The following is a 27,980-nucleotide window of genomic DNA, read 5'->3' as shown; positions in this document are numbered from 1 at the left end:
TTAAATAATATCCGGTAGAAGTATGACTTGCTTCTTCAATTGCTTATCATCATCTAAAAGACCTCTTTTGTAACATGCATCTCGAAAAGATTCACACACAACTCCATCAACTGTTCGAATGTCTTCAAAACATTCAGGTCCTTTAACCTTATTTAATAATATTGTTAGATAATAAGCCTCGTCGAATGCGGGTGGAACAACATGAACTTTGCCGATTGCAAAACCCCTTAGCCTCGGTTCCCATTTACGTAATTGTTTTTTCCAAACAAACTTTGTTGGAAACTCAGAGTATGTGAGACTCTTTGCAAGGTCATAGTTCTTATTACACTCAAACCAACCGGTAAACATCGAAGAAGCATTAGTTGTTTTGTTTAAAATATCTTCAATATCTTCGTTAGCACCATATATTACCTGTTGTTCACCGGGAAAATGAAAAGCAAGCCTCATAACAGACGGAAGCCTATAATGCACGTCAATTGCGAATATCCTCCATGTTGCCTCGCATGCAGAGACATATCTGCAATCATAAAACGCTTTGATTTCATTTAAATTAGTATCTTGGTTATCACCATTGTTATTTTGTACAAGCGAAATTGTTGCTCGGTCTGGACCCTTATTAACGTATTTAAACAAATAACTTTATAGATCCATCTTGATTGCACCACTCAACGTTAACATGTGCTTGAAATTTTTTTAATAGAGCCTGGTTGTATGGAACAACACTTCTATTATCCATCATTATATTTGACTTAAAAACATATTGCCCGTTATCTCTTCTTTTGTATACCGGAAAACCTTAAGAATCAACCGCTGTCTCATCATTAAATATTTTAAAAAAATTTTTGAGCATCTTTTGTATACCATGCAGGTGCACTTCGGGTTAGCATCACTACATGGACCGTGAATCATATGATCAGATACAAGTTTGTATAGGTCTGGATCACTGTCTTTGTTTGGAATCTCAGCAGAAATAAATTTATCTACATCTTTTGGATTATGAATCTTGCTACTTGGATGCAAAAATATGCAAATATGGGCGTGCGGTATACCTCTTTTTTGAAACTCTATCGTGTAAACAACTGCAAGAAAGATAATAAAAGTAAATATACAACAGCCTATAAATATTATTAACATTTATAATATATGCAAGTAGCTCTTTTATTATAATTGTATATTCATAACATTAAATAAAATTACCTGCTTGAACCATTCCAAACAAAGACTTATCCTTCACCAACTTAATCATTGCATCAAGCTTGAGCTTAAAAAGCCGACATAATATATCAGGTCTATCCTCCGACTTTAACGTTGTATCCTTAAGAAATCTTTTAACTTCTGGCCAATTGGGATTACATGTTATGGTTATGAAAAAATCAGGATAGCTGAACCATCTACAAAGACACATAGCGTCTAGATAATTTTGCATCATATATCTTGCTCCGCCAGTAAATGAGGATGGTAGAATAACACGTTGACCAGCTGTTGAAACATCAATATTTCCACCAGATTGCATACCTCGTAAAGTTTGGTAAGTATCACACCTAAGTTCATGTTGTTTACCGCATATAAAATGTAATCTTTGAGCCTCAATAATCGTATATTTGTCAACTAAAATTTGCTGAAACAAACGCCTACCATTTAACATGGTTGAAAATGATTTTGGCCTATCTTGAATATGATAAACAAAAAACTCACGCATTGTAACCTTCTTGCGTGCTGCGGTTGATGAAGATGAAACATTCTTATGAAGTATATTAACCTGATAACCATCCTCACCAATAGGATGAAACAACGGGTATTCAAGAGGTGTATATGATGGATGAAGTTCACTGATACGCTTTAACGAACCATATTTCTACGTAATAATTATATCTCGGTTATCAACAGCGTCACCTGTAACATTTCGGGTTTTTCGTTCCCTTTTGGTTTTGTAATCATTACCCGACCCGGGTTCGGGTTCGGGTTTTTGATCAATAAAGTTCGTCATTGTTTAATATATTGGATTTAAATAATCCCTCCTTTAATGGGTTGGCCAATAATAATCCCATCTCCGGTATTTCCCGCTATCAGTCTCACCTTTTCAAGGTTTTTTGTTTTATGATCCCCCGTTAAAAATAATTAACGGGGTTAAGTTTTTGCTGATATGGCTAGTGACTTGGATTTTTCATTATCCTACATGGCTCACCCCCCCTCGATTACTTAGTGACATTTAATAAACGAAAAATAATTAACGGGGTTAAGTTTCTTTTATAATAACTTATGTTTATAACATTTAATAAACGAAAAATTTGTTAAACCGAGCCTCTAGTCTTGTTGTTTCCTCGTCATTGAACTTTAATTTTTCTCCATAAAATTCTTTATATATATATATGTATGTATGTATGTATGTATGTATGTATAAATATATATGTGATATCAACTCGCTTAATAACCCCAAATTTTTGTTCATTATAAAGGCTCGTTTTCGTCTTAGCTTTTGCAACTTTTATATCACTTTATAAAATATCTTTTTATTATATAAAGGAAGTAAACATGAATAATAATAATAATAGAAATAATATTAATAACAATAATGATAATCACGCTAATGATAATAATCTCAACAACCATAATGAAATGACAATAAGATTAATAACCTCATCGAGACCCAAGATCCGTCTTATTTTATATTTAACACACTTTATCGTTATCAACTAGGATTAATTGTCGGCAAATCTCGAGAAGCTTGACCGTTTTCATCCTAGCTCTTTCTTTTATTATCTTATCCTCGCTTATCCCACTCTATAAGGTGAGTTTACATATCCCCCTTTTTCATCTTTTAAATTTTGGGGGTGGCATGTATACCCTATTTAAATTACTCATTTTTATTTTCACATCTATTCAAAACACAATTCAATATATGTTTATGTGTGATTATTGCATGCTCTATGATAATGCTCTATGTGCTTAATTGTTTATTTTATGTTTGGTGGTTGGTATCACATCCTCATCTATCCTCATCTAGTATGATCATACATTTACCCAAGTACATTGATTTCGTATCACTAAGAACGGGTCCACATCTATTTAGTTGTTTACATTTTCATAAGAATTGTAATACTCATCATTTACATATGAATTGTGATTTATATATATATATATATATATATATATATATCAACTAAAACTTATGTACTCTCACCAATATTCGTGTTGACAAACTCTACTTTTATACATGCTACAGGTACAAGTAGTTGATATTATTCAAGATTGAAGAAAATAGTTTGAGTTTAGGATATTTATTCAAAACCCAAAAAGTCTAATGTATTTATTCTATTTATTGAATTTTGTGTACTTGATTTAATGTTAATGAAATTAAATAATTATTGTCGCTTTAATTAGTGACTTTTGAGATACTGTCCAATCATACGTTACGCCCCGGCATGTTCCGCCGCCTTTGGTCGGGGTGTGACAGATTGGTATCAGATCCGAAGGCTATAAGATAGGTGGTTAGATTTAACGGCCTACTAGCATGCTTAGGGTCCCTATACGTGATATGCCTTTACGTGTTTGCACCTTGAATTATATTATTGATTGCAGTAGCTTAAATACTATTTAATGATTTAATATTATTCTTGTACACAAAATCACACACTTAATCTGGGGCTATGCCTGACTCTCAAAATTGTTTTCAAAACCTTAAGAAATCCCGCCTTTTTCACCTCCCTCCTTGAGGATGATTCGTGGGACGGATATGTAGTAACTGTAAGAGGGACGCACTTGTTTACCGAACCCTTGACACCAAGGCTTGCGAGCCTAAGGAAGTGCAATGCACATAAATCTCAATCAACTGCGAGACCTGGTTGCCTTCCTGGAGTGTTCGGTAAGGGTGTGGAACTTATTATGCCAAAGCATATCACACCAAACGTACCCGAAACTGCTACCCTCATTGTATCAAACGTGGTCATGTGACGATCACACTCTTATATCAACGATGAGATTTTTGTTTAAATTTTTCTATTTTGTTAAGAATGAATATTTTTTCAAATTATCAATTTCATCAATAGTCTAAGTTAAGGTTATTAAAATTTTATTTTGTATTCTCATGAATTTTCACAAAACTCGAAATTTCACATAGATATACAAATTTTTCCCCAAAACATAATAAATTTTTTTCACGTGTCGTCATTGTAGCATGTCTTCTTCCTGCCTTATCAACCGTAACTGTCGCACCAATTCCAATCATCCCACATCGCCAAAGGATCGTGGAAGCCCTCCCAACGATCATCTCTCAATTGAAAACTGTGAATGCTTCTTCATCATCCACAACTTCGAACCCAATTGCTTACCCCCTCAAACAATTCAAGAGTGCCAACCCGCCCGAATACTTCGGTATCGACGGTGCTACCATTCTCCTCCAATGGTTCAAAGAAATGGAGAGCATATTCCTCCATTGTGAATGTCCTGAGGATAAGAAAACCACTTACGTCTCGAGCATGCTTAAGAAGAATGCCCTCAATTGGTGGAACGGTGAGAAACGCACGCTTGGCGCTGAGGTTGCCATGGCATTTCCATGGGATGACCTCAAGAAAATCATGCTCAAGAAGTTTTGTCCGAAACATGAGATTCGGAAGTTGGAAGAGGGGTTTTGGAATTTGAAACAAGAAAGTGGAAATGGCGCCATCTACAACGATCGTTTCCATTAACTGAGCCTTCTCATCCCTCACATGGTCACTCCCTTGAACGTTCAATCGGCAAGTACAACTCGGGTTTGCCTATGCAAATCCAAGATTCCGTCCTAAGTCGTGACCCTCAAACCCTCCATGATGCCATCACCCTAGCCGGTACCCTCACCGAAAACCACGTCAAGGCTGGGACCTTGACGGGGAAAAATTCCAAGAAGCCCAATGATAAGCCTGCATCCGAGCCCACCGAATAACCCAAGCCCGAATCTCCAAACTCGAGTCTTCTAAGCCCGAATCCTTCAAGCACAACAACAACTCTCCCCACTACCGCAACAATAAATAAAAGTCGAATTCCCAAAACTATGTCTAGGCCCAATCGCAAACCCAACCCACCAAGAAGCCCTACACAGGACACCATGTAAGGCCCCGTTACCGGTTCCCTACATTGGATATTGGATTTACTCATAAACACAGTTCATAATATCAGAGTTAATAAAAACATTCACGGAATACTAAAACATTCAAACCATTATATCACATAACCATCCTTTCTTGTCTTAACAGGCATTCAAATTATTTAAACATAAAACATTGTCTTTAAAATTAACATAACATTTCTTGAGATGCCAGCTTCTTCAAGTTCATGCCATGTGCTTCCTCTTATGCAAGCTGCCTCAATCTACTCACATGCGTGAATACTAAAAGTCAGTTACGCTGAGTGAGTTCTAGTTAATCATACAACATACAATTTGTTCTCATACTTGCACACGTGCCAGAAGGGGTGTACATTAATCATTCTTACACTTCATATATAACTATCCATCCTATTTAAAGAGCCTTCCACCTATAACCTCACAGATATTATAAGGGTCTGGTCCCTAACATCACAGATATTATAAAGGGTCTGGTCCCCAACATCACAGATATTATTAGGGTCTGGTCCCTACCATCACAGATATTATTAGGGTCTGGTCCCTACCATCACAGTTATTATTAGGGTCTGGTCCCTACCATCACAGATATTATTAGGGTCTAGTCCCTTTGTTTCATGCCCCTGTACCATACCTGTTCTTACATACTTTCCTTGACAATACATGCAATCTCCGAAGAGCGTTCATGTACCATCAACATATCATACATACATTATGCATACATCATATATATTCATACATACATCATATCTTACATCATACATATCAATCATACCTTTAACTACCACCTGACGGTACATGCAATATTCGAAGATCGTTCACGCACCGTCAAGCAATCATCATACATAAATCATACAAGGCATACACTTACCACTTAAGGTAAGTGTATTAACTATCACATCGAGTATGCACACAGCCCCGAAAACATAGCAAGGAAATGGGGCTAGAAACTCACCTGAACGCGATTATGTTCACCTTTTATAGTTATTCCCCTCTTTAGCTGTGCACGACTTACTGTATAACAATTACGCCTATTAATTACTATCACTATCCATATCGTATTTCTAGTCCACATATAACCCTCAACGAACGGGGGTCCGGGGGCAGCGCCCCTGGCAGCGGGGTCTAGGGGCGGAAGCCCCTAGTAGGGTCCAAGGGGCAGAGCCCCTGGCTGAGGTCGAGCTACTTAAAATTTTCCATTAGCATTTTGAATCATTAATTAATTTGCTACTTAAAGTTCAAGGGCTTCTTTATAATTAAATCATTCTTTTTCTAAGTACAGGGACTGTTCTTATCATTTCTTTAAACTTCTAATTCGTTACTGGTTCATAACGAATTGGCTTATCCTAGCGAACTGGTTCCTATAACGAATTGAACCCTTTAACGAACTGGACTCCTTTACGAATCAGCCCATAGCAAACCGGTCCATATAACGAATCGGACCTTCTAATTCGTTATCTCCTTTAATGAATGGTCATGGCGAATCAGAAGCTAGTTCGTTATTTTATCCTCAACGAATCGCTTGATGAAACGCTTCTAATTCGTTAACTCCCCGTTAACGAATTACCTCTAATTCTTTAACTTCCGGTTAGCGAATTAGGGTTAGGTCAGGGAATGTCAGAACATTCCCTGACATCATTTTCCTCGTATTAACTTTTCCGACGCCGCCTTTCCGGCGCCGCTGCCGGAAAACCGTGGATTCGCCGGAAAAACGAGTTATAACTCGTTTTTCACCGTTTTTCGTCCCGTTCGATCCAGATCTGAGCTAGGGTGACCCCTAAGCTCATCATAGGTTCGGTTTATACCCGAGACCACCCGGATCTCGTGACTTAAACGGTTTAACGGTGTCGGCTCGTCGTTTCATGATTATATCCAACGGGTTTAAGCTCATAAAATATCATACTATCATTACCTTGGATCGGGATCGGTTTTCCTTGGTGATTTCGGCTAGAGAGAGAGAGAGACTAGAGAGAGCGTTTAAGTGTGTGTTTTGGGAGGTGTATGGAATGTGTGTGAAATGAATTAAATGGGTGATTAAGGGTTCATATATTTATGGATCATGGGCTTAAGCCCATGGTCTTTTCCTCTTTCTTTCATAACCCAAGTCCATAACCCATATCCATTTAACCCAACACTAGCCCAACTCATAATGACTCGTATTTTATTTATTAACCGAAAGTCGAAAAACGGGATGTTACAAGTCTTCCCTCCTTAAAGAGGTTTCGTCCCCGAAACCTAACTATTACTAAAACAAATCTGGATAAAACTTGCACAACTCTTCTTCAACTTCCCATGTAGCATCCGATCCCTTGCAATGCTTCCATATCACTTTCACTAGTGGGATAACTTTATGGCGAAGCTGCTTTTCCTTGTGGTCAACTATCTCGATTGGTTTCTCAATGTAGTTCAACTGTTCATCTACCTCAATGTCCATTAATGGCACGTGCGACGTGTCATCAGCCAAACATTTTCTCAGATGAGAAACATGGAAGGTGGAGTGAATTCCTTCTAACTCTTCTGGCAAGTCCAACTTGTAAGCCACTTCACCTACACGATCTAAGATCTTGAACGGTCCAATGTACCTCGGACTCAACTTTCCCCTCTTCCTAAAACGAATAATTCCTTTCCAAGGCGAGACCCTGAGCATCACATTGTCACCAACATTAAACTCAATCGGTCGTCGTCGCTTATCAGCATACGACTTATGTCTGTCTTGAGCAGCTTTCATTCTCGCTTTGATCTGATCGAACTTTGAGGAGGTTTCTTGCACAACCTCTAGGCTTCCCATCTCCTTTTGACCAATCTCTTCCCAGGATACTGGAGTTCTACAACGTCTTCCATACAACATCTCGAATGATGGCATACCAATATTTGAATGGTAGCTGTTGTTATAAGAGAACTCTGCTAGATGCAGATGATCGTCCCAACTTCCTCCAAAGTCTAAAACACAAACACGTAGCATATCCTCAAGGGTTTGGATCGTCCTTTCAGACTGTCCATCTGTTTGAGGATGATACGCCGTACTAATGTTCAGTCTCGTTCCCATAGCTTCATGGAACTTCTTCCAGAACCTCGAAGTAAACCGAGTATCTCTATCAGACACAATCGACAGTGGCACTCCATTCTTAGATACAACCTCTTCGATGAACAAACTTGCTAACGTTTCTGACGAGATAGCCTCTCGTATAGGCAGAAAGTGAGCACTCTTGGTCAAACGATCCACTATCACCCAGATGGTATCATGATGCTTAGCTGTACAAGGTAGATTAGTTATGAAATCCATGGTTATGTGTTCCCATTTCCATTCTGGTATCTCCAAAGGTTGCATCTTCCCATAAGCCTTATGCTCCGCTTTGACTTGTAAACAAGTTAAGCACTTACTGACATAATCTACTACATCATTCTTCATTCCCGGCCACCAATAATCTCTTTTCAAATCTTGGTACATCTTAGTAGCTCCTGGATGAATCGAATATCTTGACTTATGAGCTTTTCGACCTCTGAGATCTCCATGGCGTGGAATCCACATACGGTCAAACCTAGTCTTAACACCATGCGTGCTTTCCATCAACTCATCTTGCTGGCCGAAAATCCTTTCTTTACTAGCCCTTCATCTACCAGCACTTCTGATTGCACCTTGATGATTTCTTCAAATAAGCTTGAGTTCATAATCAACTTGTATGAATTCACTGTTGCAATGACTTCCTCATTCTTACGGCTTAGCGCATCAGCGACCACGTTAGTACTTAATATCACAGTCGTAATCCTTTATCAATTCTAACCATCTTCTCTTCCTCATGTTCAATTCCTTCTGCTCGAAGAAGTACTTTAAACTCTTATGATCTGTGTAAATGGTACACTTAGTACCATACAGATAGTGTCTCCATATCTTGAGAGCATGCACTACTGCTGCTAGCTCCAAATCATGCGTCGGATAAGTACTCTCATGGACTTTCAACTGTCTAGATGCGTAAGCTATCACCTTTCCTCGTTGCATCAACACGCAACCTAACCCACGATGCGAAGCATCAGTACAAACAACCAAATCCTCGTCACCATCGGGTAAAGCAAGGATTGGAGCTTGCGTGAGTCTCTTCTTTAACACCTAAAAAGCCTCTTCTTGAAACTTACCCCAACTGAATACTATCGACTTTCGGGTCATACCGGTCAACGGTGCGGCTATCTTGGAGAAACCTTCGATGAATCTCCTATAGTAGCCAGCTAACCTTAAGAAGCTTCGTATATCAGTCAGATTCTGTGGAGTCTTCCAATTTGTTATTGCCTCAATCTTAGCTGGGTCCACGGTATTCCCTTCAGGATTGATCACGTTACCTAGAAATTGCACTTCTCGCAACCAGAATGCGCATTTTGAAAACTTAGCAAACAACTTCTCTTTCTTCAGAACTTCCAACACTTCTCTCAGATGCTCGGCATGGTCAGACTCACTTCTTGAATAAATCAATATGTCGTCAATGAAGACGATAACTGACTTATCCAACATCGGCCGACATACCCTATTCATCATGTCCATAAATGCTGCGGGAACATTCGTTAGACCGAATGACATTACGAGTAACTCATAGTGTCCATACCGCGTCCATAACGCTGTTTTACGGATGTCAGTCTCTTTCCCTTTCAGCTGATGATATCCTGATATAAGATCTATTCGTGAGAACCAACTTGAACCTTGCAGTTGGTCAAACAGATCATCAATCCTAGGCAAAGGATATCTATTCTTCACCATAAGCTAGTTAAACTCACGATAATCTATGCACGTCCTCATACTTCCATCTTTCTTCATCACAAACAACACTGGCGCGCCCCACGGGGAAACACTTTGCCTTATAAAACCTTTGTCGAGGAGTTCTTGCAATTGGGACATCAATTCTTTCATATCAGACGGCGCTAGACGGTAAGGTGCTTTCGCGACGGGCTGGGCTCCTGGTATTAAATCTATCTGGAATTCTATCTCACGTTCCGGTGGTAACCCTGGAAGATCCTCAAGGAATAATTCTGGGTAGTCGCACACGATAGGAAAATCTTTCATTTTTTTTCGTCTCGGCCGTAGCGTTGACAACATATGCCAGGTAGGCACCACACCCTCGTCTTAATAACCCTTCGGCTTTTATCATTGAAATGACGTTAAACCCTGAACTTTCTTTATCACCATAAACCGTCACCGCACTACCGTCCAATGACTTTAGCTTTATTATCCTACTTTTACATACTATCTGAGCTTCATACTCGGACAACCAATCCATTCCCAAAACTACATCGAACCCTCAAAAGGTCATAACATACAAAGTAATAGGGAACTCATGTCCCTCTAGCTCTATCTTACAATCCTTAACCATTTTTGTTATTTTAACCGAAGTGTCACTAGTGGTTTCTACTATGGGTTTCAGACACTCGGCAACTTTTCATTTTAGCTAGTTTACTAAATGTCGTAGCTACAAAACTTCTATTCGCACTCGAATAACATAATACTGAAGCAGAAATACCGTCTACTAAAAACGTACCAGTCACAACATCAGGAATCTGTCTGGCTTGTTCCTGGGTCAGCATGTAGGCTCTAGTCCTCGGCCTTGCTTGATCAGCATCTTTCTTCCCACTACCTCCAGCCTCACCATCAGTGCACTCCCTTGCCATATGGCCTGTCTTGCCACATTTGTAACATGCTGGCTTTGCATTTCACTCATTGGCATAATGCCCTACTTTCCCGCACTTATAACATGCATTCGACCCCATCCTGCATTCCCCACCATGAGCCTTTCCGCACTTGTTACACACATCAGAACTCTTACCCCACTTACAGTCACCACCATGCATCTTTCTGAAGGTCTTACACGACCTCTTTTCCCAAACTCTCGGCTGCTTGTTCTTGGGGTTCCATAACTGAGTACCAGGTCGTTTGGCAGGAGCGACCCACTTCTTCTCCTTCTTCTCTTCCATAGCCACCTCATCTGTCAAATCCTTGTCACACCCCGACCAAAGGCGGAACATGCCGGGGCGTAACGTATTGATTGGACAGTAGCTCGAGAGACACTAATTAAAGTGACAATAATTATTTAATTCATTAATATCAAACAAGTACACAAATTCAATAAACAGAACAACTATTACATCATGTTTTGTATTTTTGAAAATATCCTAAGGTCAAACTAAATTCTTCGATCTTGAACAATGTAATTTACTTGTACCTGTAGCATGTATAAAAATAGAGTTTGTCAACACGAATGTTGGTGAGAATACATAAGTTTTAGTTGATATACATATATAGATAAAAACCACAATTCATATGTAAATGATGAGTATTACTATTTCTATGAAAATGTAAACAACTAAATAGATGTGGTCCCGTTCTTATTGATACGAAATCAACATACTTGGGTAAACGTATGATCATACTAGATGAGGATAGATGAGGATGAGATACCAACCACCAAACATAAAATAAACAATTAAGCACATAGAGCATTTATCATAGAACATGCAATAATCACACATAAACGTATATTGAATTGCTTTTTGAATAGATGTTGGAATAAAACATAAGTAAACTTGAATATGGTATACATGCTACCCCCAAAATATAAAAGATGGAAAAAGGGGGATATGTAAACTCACCTTAGAGAGTAAGCAAATGAATAAATACGCTAAGATTGTTAGGAGAATAAGCGTCGCGCTCGAGAGGTAGCAAAGTCAAATCCTAACAAGTGTAATAACGGGAAAACTACAAATTAACAAATGGACTAAGAGTGAAAACGAGATAGGAACGGGAATTGAGCGTATAACATATTTTATTTAAAATTTCAAGATTAATAAGGATTACTTATAACTTAATATTGCATAAAATATGACAGTTTATAAAATATTCGTACTAATATTATTTAAGCGGTAACAATATATATTTATAAAAACGTCATTTGTTTATAAATTACCTAGCCAAATTATTATTATATACCTTAATTTTCGTATTCTAATTAAACAAAATCTTTTTAAGTATTCATTACAAAAACCCTTATAAACTTTTAATAACTATTATACATATGTATATCTATATCTAGTTTTAACCGAGATTTGGAAAAGCAACGAGTTAATATGATGGTTTTAATAAAATATAAATTATTTATCATTTATTTAGGATTTTAAATCATTGAAAATAACTTGTTTAACAAAATACAAACAGAAAAAAAGTAAAACGGGGTGGCAGAGGGTCGAACCCGCGATCTCTGCTCCCCAAACGTTCATGAGTTACCCAGCTGGGCTGACCAGTACTTGCAAACAGATTTGGTTTTCATTAATTATATACACTATCAGTTCATAACAGATTGGTTTAAACAAACCCTAGAAATCAATTGATCCAATCCGTTTACAATGAATCAAATCAAGTCTAGGGCTTTTGATCTACACAACATCGCGATTCTAACCATGTATTTAATTACCTCTAACGAAGATCAGACGTGGGTGAACAAGAGCAAAACTCGGCCAGCGGGTTTGATGACGAACAAACAAGAAAACGACGAGGTCAATTCAACTGATTTGAGGGGTTATGACGACGAGGGGAAGAGGATGGTGTGTGTCTATTTAATTACACTGAAGACCAGTATTTATAGGTTTTAGGGATCAATTGGGTCGCGGTTCATTAAACGAGTTATAGCTGTCAAATGGTTGTTGATTAACACAATTTAAGGTATGATTTGGACGCGTTTTTGATCACTTAACATTTATACAAAGTCAATTCCGTGATTCCAGGCCTTAATCGTGGGTCATGGAGCAAGGGGGGGGGGCGACAGTGGTGACGGGAAAGGGAGAAGAAAGAGATGGGTTTTGGATAATTTTTGCAATGTAGTCCCTAAAATTTAGGATTGGGTACACAAGTGGATAAATGTTAGCTAGGGTTGGATTTTGTACATAACTCATAGTTAAATCGATAAATAAAAAAAATCAATAAAAGAAAATTACATATGTTTAAACGGCGCAATAATTTATTTATCATTGAACATTCGAATAATTAATGAGACAAAAGAGTTAAGAAAAGAAAATATTAATAATAATAAATGTTTCGGGTTTCGGATTTGAAAAATAACGAATGTTACAGTCCTCATAAACCGTTTCCGTGAGTCCCACAGCAGAATCAAAAGTACCTGGTCTACCAGCCTTGACCAAGACGCGAACATTCTATGGCAGTCCCCTAAGGTAGCATTTGATCCACTTGGCCTCGGTGTTCACCATATCTGGCACCAACCTTGACAGACGGTTGAATTCAGTGAGGTATTCGCGGTACGTCATCTTACCCGCCTTCAGACTCAAGAACTTCATCTCAACCTTCTCTACCTCTGCATCTGCACAGAATCTTTTCATCACTAACTCCTTCAGATCGTCCCATCTCAAGGCCTTGATCTCTTCTCGACTCTTCCTCTGCTCAACTGTCTCCCACCAGTACATCGCCTCCTAACCTAATGATTGGGTAGCATACCCCACAGCTTGGTCGGGATGACATTCGCTAATTCGGATAGTTTTGTCCATCGCGGTTATCCATTGGAGAGTAGCGATTGTGTCTCCCAAGCCAGTTAGCTTTGGTGGATCACAGCCTTTGAAAGACTTGTAGTTGCATCCACCTCGGCCCCTTTTTCTATCATCCACCTTCACCGATTTAACCACGCTCGATTCTTCCCTCCCCCCTTCTTCATCCTTCTTACCATCCCCTTCCGCCCTCTCAGTGGTTCCTTCACGGCCTCCAACAGACTTCTTGGGATTCATGTTTTTCACAGCAGCTGCTACCGCTTGAGCAATAGCAGTTTGAATCGCGGGATCCAGTTGAACTCCCTCATTGTTACTCGGATTTCAACCAGCTGCACTTCCTTCGCCTTCAATGTTAGTAGCTTCTTCCACTGAAGGTTCTCGGACAACGTGTGGCCTGCCACGACGCCCTGTACGTCCTCCTTTTCCAGCAGCTTTCTTAGCTCCAGTCATTCGTATTTTATAAGGAAACACAAACGTCATCACTTAAGGAACCATTTAGTACAAGGATAGTAAGGCTAACAGGTAATAACAGTGGCCAGCTGTGATTATATGATCACGTTACTCTCCGTGTCCTATACACTTCCCCTTGTGACTCCACTTGTGCTAGTTCTACTTCTAACAGTTAGACAATCAAACAATTCATATCATCATATACTCCTATCCCTAGCAATCAAGCTAGTATTCATACATTATTTATTTTGCAATTACGCAAACGTCCATTCATCATTCTACTTTACATGTGAATTTAATTACATACTTTACCTTCACTTAGCTTGTTTGAGTCACACATGGCATTCTCGTACTGGCATCTTCTTTATTTTCTTACTTTAATCCCATTCTCTGTTCGAGTCTATGCATGTAGGATTCTTAAACCCGTTGTAAGGCCCCGTTACCGGTGCCCTACATTGGACGTTGGATTTACTCATAAACACAGTTCACAATATCAGAGTTAATAAAAACATTCACAGAATACTAAAACATTCAAACCATTATATCACATAACCATCCTTTCTTGTCTTAACAGGCATTCAAATTATTTAAACATAAAACATTGTCTTTAAAATAACATAACATTTCTTGAGATGCCAGCTTCTTCAAGTTCATTCCATGTGCTTTCTCTTATGCAAGCTGCCTCAATCTACACACATGTGTGCATACTAAAAGTCAGTTACGCTGAGTGAGTTCTAGTTAATCATAAAACATACAATCTGTTCTCATACTTGCACACGTTCCCGAAGGGGTGTACATTAATCATTCTTACTCTTCATATATAACTATCCATCCTATTTAAAAAGCCTTCTGCCCTATAACCTCACAGATATTATAAGGGTCTGGTCCCTAACATCACAGATATTACAAAGGGTATGGTCCCCAACATCACAGATATTATTAGGGTCTGGTCCCTACCATCACAGATATTATTAGGGTCTGGTCCCTTTGTTTCATGCCACTGTACCATACATGTTCTTGCATACTTTCCTTGACAATACGTGCAATCTCTGAAGAGCGTTCATGTACCATCAACATATCATACATACATTATGCATACATCATATATATTCATACATACATCATATCTTACATCATACATATCAATCATATCTTTAACTACCACCTGACGGTACATGCAATATCCGAAGATCGTTCACGCACCGTCAAGCAATCATCATACATAAATCATACAAGGCATACACTTACCACCTAAGGTAAGTGTATTAACTATCACATCGAGTATGCACACAACCCCAAAAACATCACAAGGAAGTGGGGCTAGAAACTCACCTGAACGCGATTACGTTCACCGTTTATAGTTATTCCCCTCTTTAACTTTGCACGACTAACTGTATAACAATTACGCGTATTAATTACTATCATTTTTTTCTAAGTCCAGGGACTGTTCTTGTCATCTCGTTAAACTTCTAATTCGTTACTGGTTCATAACGAATTGGCTTATCCTAGCGAACTGGTTCCTATAACGAATTGAACCCTTTAACGAACTGGACTCCTTAACGAATCAACCCATAGCGAACCAGTCCATATAACAAATTGGACCTTCTAATTCGTTATCTTCTTTAATGAATGGTCATGGAGAATCAGAAGCTAGTTCGTTATTTTATCCCCAACGAATCGCTTGACGAAACGCTTCGAATTCGTTAACTCCCCATTAACGAATTACCAATAATTCGTTAACCACCTGTTATCAAATTAGGTTTAGGTCAGGGAATGTCAGAACATTCCCTGACATCATTTTCCTCGTATTAACTTTTCCGGCGCCGCCACTGGAAAACCGCGGATTTGCCGGAAAAACGAGTTTTAACTCGTTTTTCACCGTTTTTCGTCCCGTTCGATCCAGATCTGAGCTAGGGTGACCCCTAAGCTCATCATAGGTTCGGTTTATACCCGATACCACCCGGATCTCGTGACTTAAACGGTTTAACGGTGTCGGCTCGTTGTTTCGTGATTATATCCATCGGGTTTAAGCTCATACAATATCATACTATCATTACCTGGGATCGGGATCGGTTTTCCTTGGTGATTTCGGCTAGAGAGAGAGAGACTATAGAGAGCTTAAGTGTGTGTTTTAGGAGGTGTATGGAATGTGTGTGAAATGAATTAAATGGGTGATTAAGGGTTTATATATTTATGGATCATGGGCTTAAGCCCATGGTTTTTTCCTCTTTCTTTCATAACCCAAGTCCATAACCCATATCCATTTAACCCAACACTAGCCCAACTCATAATGACTCGTATTTTATTTATTAACCAAAACTCGAAAAACGGGATGTTACACCCCACCCATTATGTCATACTATAACTTTCACCATTCGCCTAACCTCAAGTGTCGACAATGCACCCATTGCAATCGATTTGGTCACCTCTTTACCACATGCCGCGAACGCAATCAACTCATGATGCAACCATTTACCTCACCTCTTACCCAACCCTTACCTTATGCTCAACCGTTTACTCAATCACCCTCAACTTTGAGAGCTTGCTACAATTATGGAGACCCTAACCATTATCGCAATGCATGCGCAAGACTCGAGCACATGAAACAAATTCAATCCTACCCAACCCAAACCGCCCAATATCAAGCTTACCAAGCCCAAGTAAATCAACTTCATCCAATCCAAGCTCAACCCATCCAAGGAATTCAAGTCCAACCCATTCAACCAATTCAAGTCAACCAAACCCCGATCAACCAATCAACCTCAAGTGACCAAGCTACTCAAGGACAAGTGTGTTACATCTACGGCTCCCAAGTTTAAGCCTAACCCTTTATGAAGACATGCTACGCAAAAGACGTTTCTTTTATTTAGTTCTTTTCATTTAAATATAATGTATTGACTTCATTAAATCTCCAGTTTAGTTATGAATGAGAATTTTGATTATTTATAATGGCATTCAATCTCTCAATTATTCCTATCTTGTCGTTTATTGCACTATTTATTGTTACACGATTTATTATCTTAATTTAGGTGGCCTATGACCGATTATTTACCGGGACTATATGCATGGTGATGTGCAGAGTTATCTAATAGTACCGTATTTGTATCATAAACTACCTATGACCAATTTCCTACAAACATTTTGGAAATTGGGACTATGAACATGTGTTGTACATAGTTATCTAATAGGAGTCAAATGTACAAATTTTATTTCGATATTTTAATGCATGACTACCCAAACCATCCAAACTCACTTCATTCTCACGCCACTCTTTTCTCATTCGATTTCATAATCTCGATTTCGAGCCTCATATGTTATTATATTTTTCTAATCATGTGATTCGTTTGTTATGTGAACCTGTCTATGTGAATACTTATTCATGAATTTTGTTGTCATCCTAAGTATTTCTATTCAAAATTCCTTCTATCTATTTAGTTATTATTACTGTTGACGATTAACTTAGTAATTTCGCTTTATTTTGCAAAGTTGTTACTAGCTATTTATGCTAATCAAATTTCACTCATTTATTTATTTATTTTTATTGCTCTTGCTCAGATAGTTCCATTTATTTATCGACTTAAAAAGTTTATTTTTTTTTCATTTACCTTGTTTATCGAACCCGCACAACGGGACGAACTTTGTGCATCATGCGACGACCTAAATAATTATGAGTGCACACATAATTATCAAAGTCCCCGCATGGAACTCATAGTGAATACGGTTTGTGTCATAACTCAGAACCGAGGGTGATTTTGGGTAATGATACAAATGACGATGTGATAAGGGCATAGTGGATACGCTGATGGTACATCCTATATATAAGTGTCCTTATCATGTACTCCGTTTGTAGCATTATTTGGGTCACCTGAAGATCTGTGTTATATATATATATATATATATATATATATATATATATATATATATATATATATATATATATAAAATAGAGATCTCTTGGCAATTACCTTCCTTCTTTATGTTATGTTTTTCTTTATTTTCAGGATGAAATTTCCTAAAGTAGTGAATGTTGTAACAATTTGGGTTTTCCGTTCCCTTTCGGTTTTATATCATTACCCGACCTGGGTTCGGTTTCGGTTTCGGGTTCGGGTATTCGATCAATAAAGTTCGTCATTTTTTAATATTTTATTTATTTATTTATTTTTATTTGATTATAACTATATTTCATGTACAAAATTTACCCCTCAACTAACTTTAATTCCCTTTCGAACCATCAACCGTATATCGAGGACCTGATTACAAATAATATTCAACCTCTTTCCCTCCTCCTTCTCCCTCTCACTACCGACGCAATACACCCCCTCCTTCTTCTTGATCCGTAATTAACGGCCTAAATCACGAAATTGATTATGCTAAATCAATCTACAATCATAAACGCGTCTACCGACACTTTAATTTTAGTAAACATTAACGAATTGACAACAATTGACAACAATTTCGCTCATCACGAACCGCAGCTCAAACCCCCTTCATAAAACTATATAAACTCGATCATTTTGCAATTAAACTCGCCTACACCCTTCTTACTACATCGCGACACAAACCCCTAAGTCAAATAACCCCTACGCTGTTGTTAAGATCGATTTCGCATTCAAGCTTTGAGTCGTAACCCTAAACGGCCCTTATCACTCAATTCATCATCAATTACGGTTATTAAACATTGATTTATACTCGTTTTTAATCAACAAACTAAAACCCTAACACAATTCGAATCAACTATAAACTAATTAAACGAAACCAGAATTAGGGTTTATATTGATTTTGGGGTTCTTTGGCAAATCTGTATAAATATATATGTGACTGTGCTTTTAACAAGTTGTAGCACCAGCCCAATGGCTGGTGCATGCCTGTCTAAACTCTTAGAACAGCCAGGCGCGGGTTCGAGCCGCCCTGGACGCGATTTTTGATTTTTATTTTTTAAAAACTCTTTTAAACAATTTTCTTTTATAATAAATTATGTTTATAACATTTAATAAACGAAAAATTTGTTAAACCGAACCTCTAGTCTTGTTGTTTCTTCGTCATTGAACTTTAGTTTTTTCCAGAAAATTCTTTATATATATATGTATATGTATATATATATATATATGTATGTATGTATGTATGTATGCATGCATGTATGTATGTATGTATGTATGTATGTATGTGTAAATACATATGTGATACCAACTCGCTTAATAACCCCAAATTTTTGTTCATTATAAAGGCTCGTTTTCGTCTTAGCTTTTGCAACTTTGATATCACTTTATAATATATCTTTTTTCTATATAAAGGAAGTATATAATAATAATAATAATAATAATAATAATAATAATAATAATAATATTAATAACAATAATGATAATCACGCTAATGATAATAATCTCAACAACCATAATGAAATGACAATAAGATTAATAACCTCATCGAGACCCAAGATACGTCATGTTTTATATTTAACTCACTTTATTGTTATCAACTAGGATTAATTGTCGGCAAATCTCGAGAAGCTTGACCGTTTTCATCCTAGCTCTTTCTTTTATTATCTCGTCCTCGCTTATCCCACTCTATAAGGTGAGTTTACATATCCCCCTTTTTCATCTTTTAAATTTTGGGTTGGCATGTATACCCTATTCAAAATACTCATTTTTATTTCCACATCTATTCAAAACACAATTCAATACATGTTTATGTGTAATTATTGCATGCTCTATGATAATGCTCTATGTGCTTAATTGTTTATTTTATATTTGGTAGTTAGTATCTCATCCTCATCTATCCTCATCTAGTATGATCATACATTTACCCAAATACATTGATTCCGTATCAATAAGAACGGGTCCATATCTATTTAGTTGTTTACATTTTCATAATTATTGTAATACTCATCATTTACATATGAATTGTGATTTATCTATATATATATATATATATCAACTAAAACTTATGTACTCTCACCAACATTCATGTTAACTGTATTTTTATACAGGCTACAGGTACAAGTAGTTGATATTATTCAAGATTGAAGACAATAGTTTGACTTTAGGATATTTATTCAAAACCCAAAAAGTATAATGTATTTATTCTGTTTATTGAATTTTGTATACTTGATTTAATGTTAATGAAATTAAATAATTATTTTCGCTTTAATTAGTGTCTTTTGAGCTACTGTCCAATCATACGTTACGCCCCGGCATGTTCCGCCGCCTTTGGTCGGGGTGTGACATCACCAATATTACCAATGATTAAAGCAGCAACTTCAGAAATGGATGGTAAGTTATATTGTTTGGCATCATGTTGTCTTGTTCCAATAATACGCAACTTCGAATCTAGTTGAGGTTTTCTTCAAAACAATCTCGTACCATTCGATAAGCTTGGACCAAATGATTATTTGAATCTAACACTGTCTTCAAATAATTAATAGTATGCTTTTCTTGCTCATCGACCTTTGAATTATTATCACTGCCCACAAAAAAAATATATTTAGTTTGATTAAATATAATAAAAATATACTAAAAAATAATATCATAACCAAAGTTGAAGAATATCGTTAAAGTATTTACCCAAATACACGTTGACGGTTTGAAATCTCGTTTTCTGTAAGGCCCCGTTACCGGTGCCTCACATTTGGGCGTTGGATTTACTCATCAACATAGTTCTAATCATCAAAGTTAATAAAAACATACGCGGAATATAAAAACTTTCATAAACATTACATTAATCCATAACTTGTCTTAAAATAAACATTTTGTCTTTCAAAATATCATAATATTAAACATAAACGTCTTCCGATGCCAGCCTCTTATTCAATGACACGTATTCCCCTCAAGCGAGCTGTCTCATTCTACTCACCTGCGTGCATACTAAAAGTCAGCTATGCTGAGTGAGTTCTAGTTAATAACATAACATACTTTACATACGTACATACATTCTTTTATTCATACTTTCATAACTCAAATTCTACTTTACTCTATTCTATTCTGCCTCGGATATTATTAGGGTCCGGTCCCTTTTTCTGCCTTGGATATTATAAGGGTCCAGTCCCTTTTCTGCCTTGGATATTATTAGGGTCCAGTCCCTTTTTCTACCTTTCTATCTCTTACATTTATTCATAACATACATACATATCATTCATAGTCCATACATAACATTATAACTTGACAGTGCGTGCAATATCCGAAAATCGTTCACGTACCGACAAGCAATCATTCTTACCTTTCACATAATCACATAAGACATACACTTATCACTTAGGATAAATGTATTAACAATCACATCGAGTATGCACACATCCCCGAAAACATAACACAGAAATGGGGCTAGAAACTCACCTGAATGCGGTTACGTTCACCGTTAATAGTTATTCCCTTCTTGAGCTGTGCACGGCTAACTGTATAATATTTACATTTGTCAATTAACTATTACTACTCATATCGCTCTTCTATCTTTATATAACCCACAACGAACAGGGGTCCGGGGGCAGCGCCCCTGGCAGCGGGGTTCTAGGGGCAGCAGCCCATAGCGGGGTCCAAAGGGCAGAGCCCCTGACTGGGATTAAGCTGCCCGGTCAGCTTGGAAAAATTTTATTTTCGTTAACTGTCTTAACGTATTTTTCATTAGGATTTTAAATTATTATTTTAACTCTCCTGTATTCGCAAGCGAACTTAGCTTAAGCGAACTTAACTTAAGCGAACTTGACTGGCAAACTTCACTGGCGAACTTGACTGGCGAACTTGCTTATAGGGAAGTTATCTATGGGCGAACTTAGCTTGCAGCGAACTTAAACAACAGCGAAGTTGATCAGTAGGCGAACCTGCTTGCAAGCGAACTTGCTTGCAGGCGAAGTTGGCTTGTAGGCGAAGTTGTTCGGCAGCCGTCGCTGTTCGACCTTAATCCCCAAAATCATCCTCGCTTTATCAATAAATCCTTGGATATGATGTTAACCGAACCCGTTATCATTCCCATGGTCTTGTTCGGGAAAAACTTGGCCCGGAAAGACATAAAGTTTGGATCTTTAAGCTCAAAACGTTCAATATTAGTTCTAAGGTTTATCTTAAACGAGCCGTTTATGTATACAGGTTCATTAGGTTCGTTTTAACCTCAAGTTTACAACATTATGTTTCATTTATACCCGATCTATTCTTGTTCTAAGTTTCAAGGCTAAACGCTTATAAAACGTAAACTTTAAAGGGTCAAGAACATACCTTTAGTGCTCGTTTGGATCTTGTTTAACTTGTTTATGAACACTAGATCTTGTATATAGCTTGTGTAATAAAGATCTAATACAAGCAACGTCCGTTTGGTCTCAAATCTCTCTCGTCACTCTCGTCACTCTATTTATGGAATGGTCAATCTTTCCTACCATAGACGTAAACGAAAACATCGAATTGAAACGTCTAATGTTTTTCAAGAAATACTTGCTCATGGTGCTTTCACCACGAAATAGTTCTAGATAAGTTTCATCTGGTTGTCTAACATCGGGAAGTTCGACTTTGCCATTATAACAACAAAGGGAAAAAGCTCCTTCTTCATTACTACTACTTGGTCTGTTAACTTCGGCTTTCCACAACAATGCATTACAACTTAGACACATAACGGGTTGATTTCCATGATCAACATATTCTACAAAAATTAAAATATCATGATCTGTAGTTACTTAGTATCGATAAATACATAATAATTGATTGAAATTAAAATATGAAATATATATTATACCTGATGATATTCCTTTATAAACATCTACAATATTTTGATAACCAACAATTGTAGCATGTTCACTTAAATCAGCCATAGGTATAGCTATTATAGGAGTTCTTTTTCTTGACCTTCTACAAAAGGTCCTAGATGACTCTGGAATGTCATCAACAACACAAGACGCGTTTGCTCATTCTTTAACATTATCTTTAATTAGACGACCAATAATTAAATAAATAAAAGTTATTATAAAGGTTTTAAAAAAATTACGACAAATACACATAATATTTTAAATAAAATATTGTTATCTATGTTTTTAATTAATAATTAAATTATATCAAAATCTTATTTTGTGTTAAATTGTAACATCTATAACTAAAAAAATTATGATACCTTTACTTATACAATCATCATCATGATTGATGATTGTATAAGTAAAGGTATCATAATTTTTTTACATGTAACTGTTTCATTTATTTAAAAAAACTACCAAAAATGAAACTAATACTTATAAAGAAAACGCAAAATACCTGAAGAGGTATTTTGTAGACCACTTTTGTTTATGCCAACTGAAGCAGTTCTTTTCGCATCTAAAATTGATCGTCTTTCTTTCCTTTTGGACGCAACAGAGATCACAAATGGTGTACATGTTTCAGGATCTTGAAATTACAAAGGTAATAATATCAATATTTAAGACTAAGTAAGTGTTTTAAAAACGATTGTTAAAAAATAAAAAGAGTATATGTATTTGTGTGAAATATTTTTAAATACTAACTGTTGTTTACTACATTTGAAGAGTAGACATTTGAAGTTGTTGATGGAGACACATTCTCCTTATTAGATTGTAAACGCGTTACTTGTGTTGATGAGGGAATATTTCGCAAAGTGTCAAAGATCGATTAATTGTATCATTTTACATATTACACAAACATGAGAAAGAAAAACTGATAACCAAAATATATAGTCGACAACATTTTATTAACATACCAGAGACACAAGGATTAAAGGAGGAATATGTTGTATGCGGATTAGAATTTGGAAGATTAGATAGACCGTGGATATTATATTCGTAACCAATAACCGGTATATTAGAACCACCTGAATTAAACAAAGTCAACGTTAGTATTCATTTCAAAAAAAAATTTTAAAATTAATAATGGAAGATTTGGTTTCCATTGTAAGTTGCGAAGTGATTTCCGTTTAAATGATATGGTAATATGACAATCGGTGTTGCTTGATAATCCATGTAGTTTGTATTATCGGAAATGGTAGACAATGGTAAATGTTGACTTTGGGCTACATTTAAACATATTAAAAACTAATAGATTAGCATTATTGCTTACTTAAAAAAAATATAAACCAAATAAGTACATATAAGTGTTTCATCTTTTAAAAAAACTCTAACAATTAAAAATAATACTTATAAGGAAAAAACAAAATACCTGAAGAGTTATTTTGTAGAACAGTTTTCTTCCTGTCAACTAAAGCAGTTCTTTTAGCATCTAAAATTAATCGTCTTTCTTTCCTTTTAGACGCAAAATTGTTCACACATGGTGTACATGTTTGAGCGTCTTGAAATTACAAAGGTAAATATCAATATTTAAGGCTAAGTAAATTAACCTAAAAACGATTTGTAAAAAATATATATAGTATATTTTTTGTGTGAAATATTTGTTAGAACTCAGGTTTATCTTAACTAATCCAGATCTCAGATCTGTTAATAATATTAGCCTAAGTACGGATCTAGCTCATAGTTATGTTTAATTGAATGTTATATGATATATATATATATATGCTTCAATCTAGTATTATCATACATACATACATACATACATACACCTAATATATATATATATATATATATATATATATATTAGGTGTATGTATGTATGTATGTATGTATGATAATACTAGATTGAAGCTTTAGAGAGAGATTTGACAGAGGTTTGATACGTTAATCTCAAAAACTTAAATAAACAGTGACAAAGGTCACTATATATAGAAGATAGATCTAGTTCGCTAACATTCCATAGCGAACTAGACTCTACATCGTTACATACATAATAAGGTAAATAACTTAACTAATCATCTCCTGATTCGTTAAACATCCTTAACGAATCAGGAGGAAACTAACTTAGATCTAGTTTGCTAAACATCCTTAGCGAACTAGACTATTACATTAACGAACTACACATAAGTTAATTGTTTATTACATTAAACAAAACGAAAAATACGTTAAAGATAAATACAAAGACTCGAGACGCAAAATCGTGCACTAACAGACACCCCCTCGTCTTGAGCTCTTTGTCTTTGCTTTACTTTACTTGAAACGCTTGGACTGCCAGTCTCTGCAACTATGAATTCCGTTTTCATAACAAACACGCACAACCCATTGGAATTGCATAGCCAGGTCATAGTCTTCATTGCGCACAAACAATATCTTATTCTTGTGTAGCACATCACTGTCGGTCTCTGTTAAGTTAACCAACCACATCAGATCGATGATCTTGATCAGCTCGGTCTTCAACCCCTTTCCCAAAACAATGACGGCCTCGCTCGTACGATTGTCATAGTACCAGCGGTTGAAAGATAAATAAATGTGTTGATTCAACGGCTTCACTGGCACACGCTTCATCGTCTTCGGCGGCTTTACTTTAAGAACCAACTTCTTCCAACCAGTCCTTGGGTCAATCTCATTGAGACGCTTACGGATGGAATCCGTGGTTTAAAAAATTTGAACCCGTGGTCCACTTCAAACAGCAGATGTTAGTGAAACCAACTTGCATGTTTATTCCCACCCCTATTGTAAGTCCCCCCGGGGGGTCGCCGATCGATACGAGATCCGCACGAGGTCTAGGAGTGCGGAATCCTCCTAGACTCGTTAATGGTGTAGAAGACTAAGAACACGATTACACACACGAACAAATACAAGAACGGGATAATCAAATCTGCAGATTTATATAATAATCAAACAGAAAACACGACTGACCCGAGGTGAGCTCTACCTCGGGTCGTCTCACACGACTCTCCTTGTCTCTTACTCTCTCTAAACAAACAAACTACTCAAAACACACACTAATTTCTGGATACCCAAACCTAAACAAGACACACGTATATATATATAAAACATTCTCGGGCCTGGGCTTCAGTAGGCGAAGTTGTGCTAACTTCGCCTAAGGCGAAGTTGTGCTAACTTCGCCTGTGGCGTTCCACTGGTCAGAATTGCATAGCGACGGTCACAAAATGCACCAACAGTCTCCCCTTCGACCGTTGCTCTCAATTCTAACAAACACAAAAGATCATCTGTTACACGACTTGCACCAATAGTCCCCCTCTTAACTGGTGATCTTCTGTTTGCAGTCAACCAGCCGTGTCTGAATCTGTCATGTAGCTTCACAAATCTACCAATCACCCAGCGTCTTCCATATCAGATCTCCCCTTCAGTGTTAGCTTCTCCGACAATATAGATTGAGGTCTTTGAAATGCATGCATCCTCGTGCCAATAGATCATCTCAACCAATCACGTGAGTCCATCTGACTTCACCAACACGTGAAGTTGGGCTTCCTCCACAACTTCACCAACTCGTCGGCATACGATAAGGTTTAATCTTCAACTACTCAACATCAAGTGATCAATTTCATCACAAAACCACCTTGACAGAATCTAACACATGACCATTAATTAATCCGAAGCATCTTCAATCACCAGGGATAACGATCAAGAACATAAACACGTTAATTCCCGATTAAATCCAACTTGTTCCAGAATTTTCACTCTAATAAATAAGCATCACGTTTCAGGATCCAATTCTCGAACGCCTTGAAAATAACATAAATAATATGCTCTGACCGCAATCCAGTAATGACGAAAACCTTCAGTTCAATTTGACTTTCTTCAGTTGGTCAACCTCGAACAACAATAATTTCATTGCCCACAAACACACGAATATGTGTCAATATCCAGTTTCAAACAATATCCCATTCACAACCTCAACTCCAAATCCAGAGTTGACACGTATTTGTTCACACGTAAGACCAAGAGATAACAAGATCACTCGTTGACGGAACAACATCTTCGGTCTCACAATAATCGTGTACACCGGGCCATACAGACGAAAACACCAAAATACTCTTTTTTTTTTCTCGTTAACTTCGCCTAAAGTTAACTTCGCCTAAAAGTCAACTTCGCCTAAAAGTCAACTTCGCCCCTCAATAACTTCGCCTGGCCATAACTTCGCTTGGCTGCTAACTTCGCCTGGCCAATAACATCGCCGAAACCCTACGAACAGTGACGGCAACTTCGCCTGAATCCCATAACTTCGCCTGCGGTGCTGTTCAGCCAAGAATGCATCAGATTCGTGCCAGAAACACCAAAACGCCGATCTCGAACCATAGCATAAGAGCCTAAGGCTCTGATACCAAATGTAAGTCCCCCCGGGGGGTCGCCGATCGATACGAGATCCGCACGAGGTCTAGGAGTGCGGAATCCTCCTAGACTCGTTAATGGTGTAGAAGACTAAGAACACGGTTACACACACGAACAAATACAAGAACGGGATAATCAAATCTGCAGATTTATATAATAATCAAACAGAAAACATGACTGACCTGAGGTGAGCTCTACCTCGGGTCGTCTCACACGACTCTCTTTGTCTCTTACTCTCTCTAAACAAACAAACTACTCAAAACACACACTAATTTCTGGATACCCAAACCTAAACAAGACACACGTATATATATATAAAACATTCTCGGGCCTGGGCTTCAGTAGGCGAAGTTGTGCTAACTTCGCCTAAGGCGAAGTTGTGCTAACTTCGCCTGTGGCGTTCCGCTGGTCAGAATTGCATAGCGACGGTCACAAAATGCACCAACACCTATTAATAAATGAACGGTACGCCAGAGTACGTACGTCCCATCTCAGTAATGAAAGAACATCTGACATCCTTTCGTAGTACTGGACGCCTTTCTCCCATTTGACAATACATACTTTAAGATCAGAATCAAAAAGCCAAGAAACGATATCACCTTGTACTTTTGACACGACCTTGAATGTAGTCTTATGGTTGGCTTTGGCACGTGCAGCAGCTTCTTCTTTCTGTTCCTGATCCACGTACCGAAATGCATCAATAATCTTACCAACTTTCTTATGACTGAACCATCTAGTAATGTCATCATCAGTTGGACTCTCAAGCGATTCAAATCTTGTATCAACGACCAT

General features: G+C 37.3%; 1 protein-coding gene across 1 annotated transcript; it reads right to left on the bottom strand.

The window, feature by feature from the left end:
- On the bottom strand, positions 1–27,980 carry LOC143538102 (uncharacterized). The gene is made up of 5 exons (XM_077031728.1): positions 27,750–27,980; positions 1,198–1,855; positions 862–1,079; positions 788–810; positions 1–517 (listed from the first exon to the last, which is right to left on the bottom strand). Exons 1-5 carry the CDS (start codon positions 27,978–27,980, stop codon positions 1–3), a joined length of 1,647 nt encoding a protein of 548 aa, XP_076887843.1.

The sequence above is a fragment of the Bidens hawaiensis genome, unplaced genomic scaffold, assembly GCF_021521415.1.
Source record: "Bidens hawaiensis isolate Kalapana, Puna unplaced genomic scaffold, B.hawaiensis_p1.1 tig00011469_1, whole genome shotgun sequence".
In the NCBI taxonomy this organism is placed as follows: domain Eukaryota; kingdom Viridiplantae; phylum Streptophyta; class Magnoliopsida; order Asterales; family Asteraceae; genus Bidens; species Bidens hawaiensis.
The sequence above is the reverse complement of the archived record's forward strand: the minus strand, read 5'-3'. Positions and strand labels throughout refer to the sequence as shown.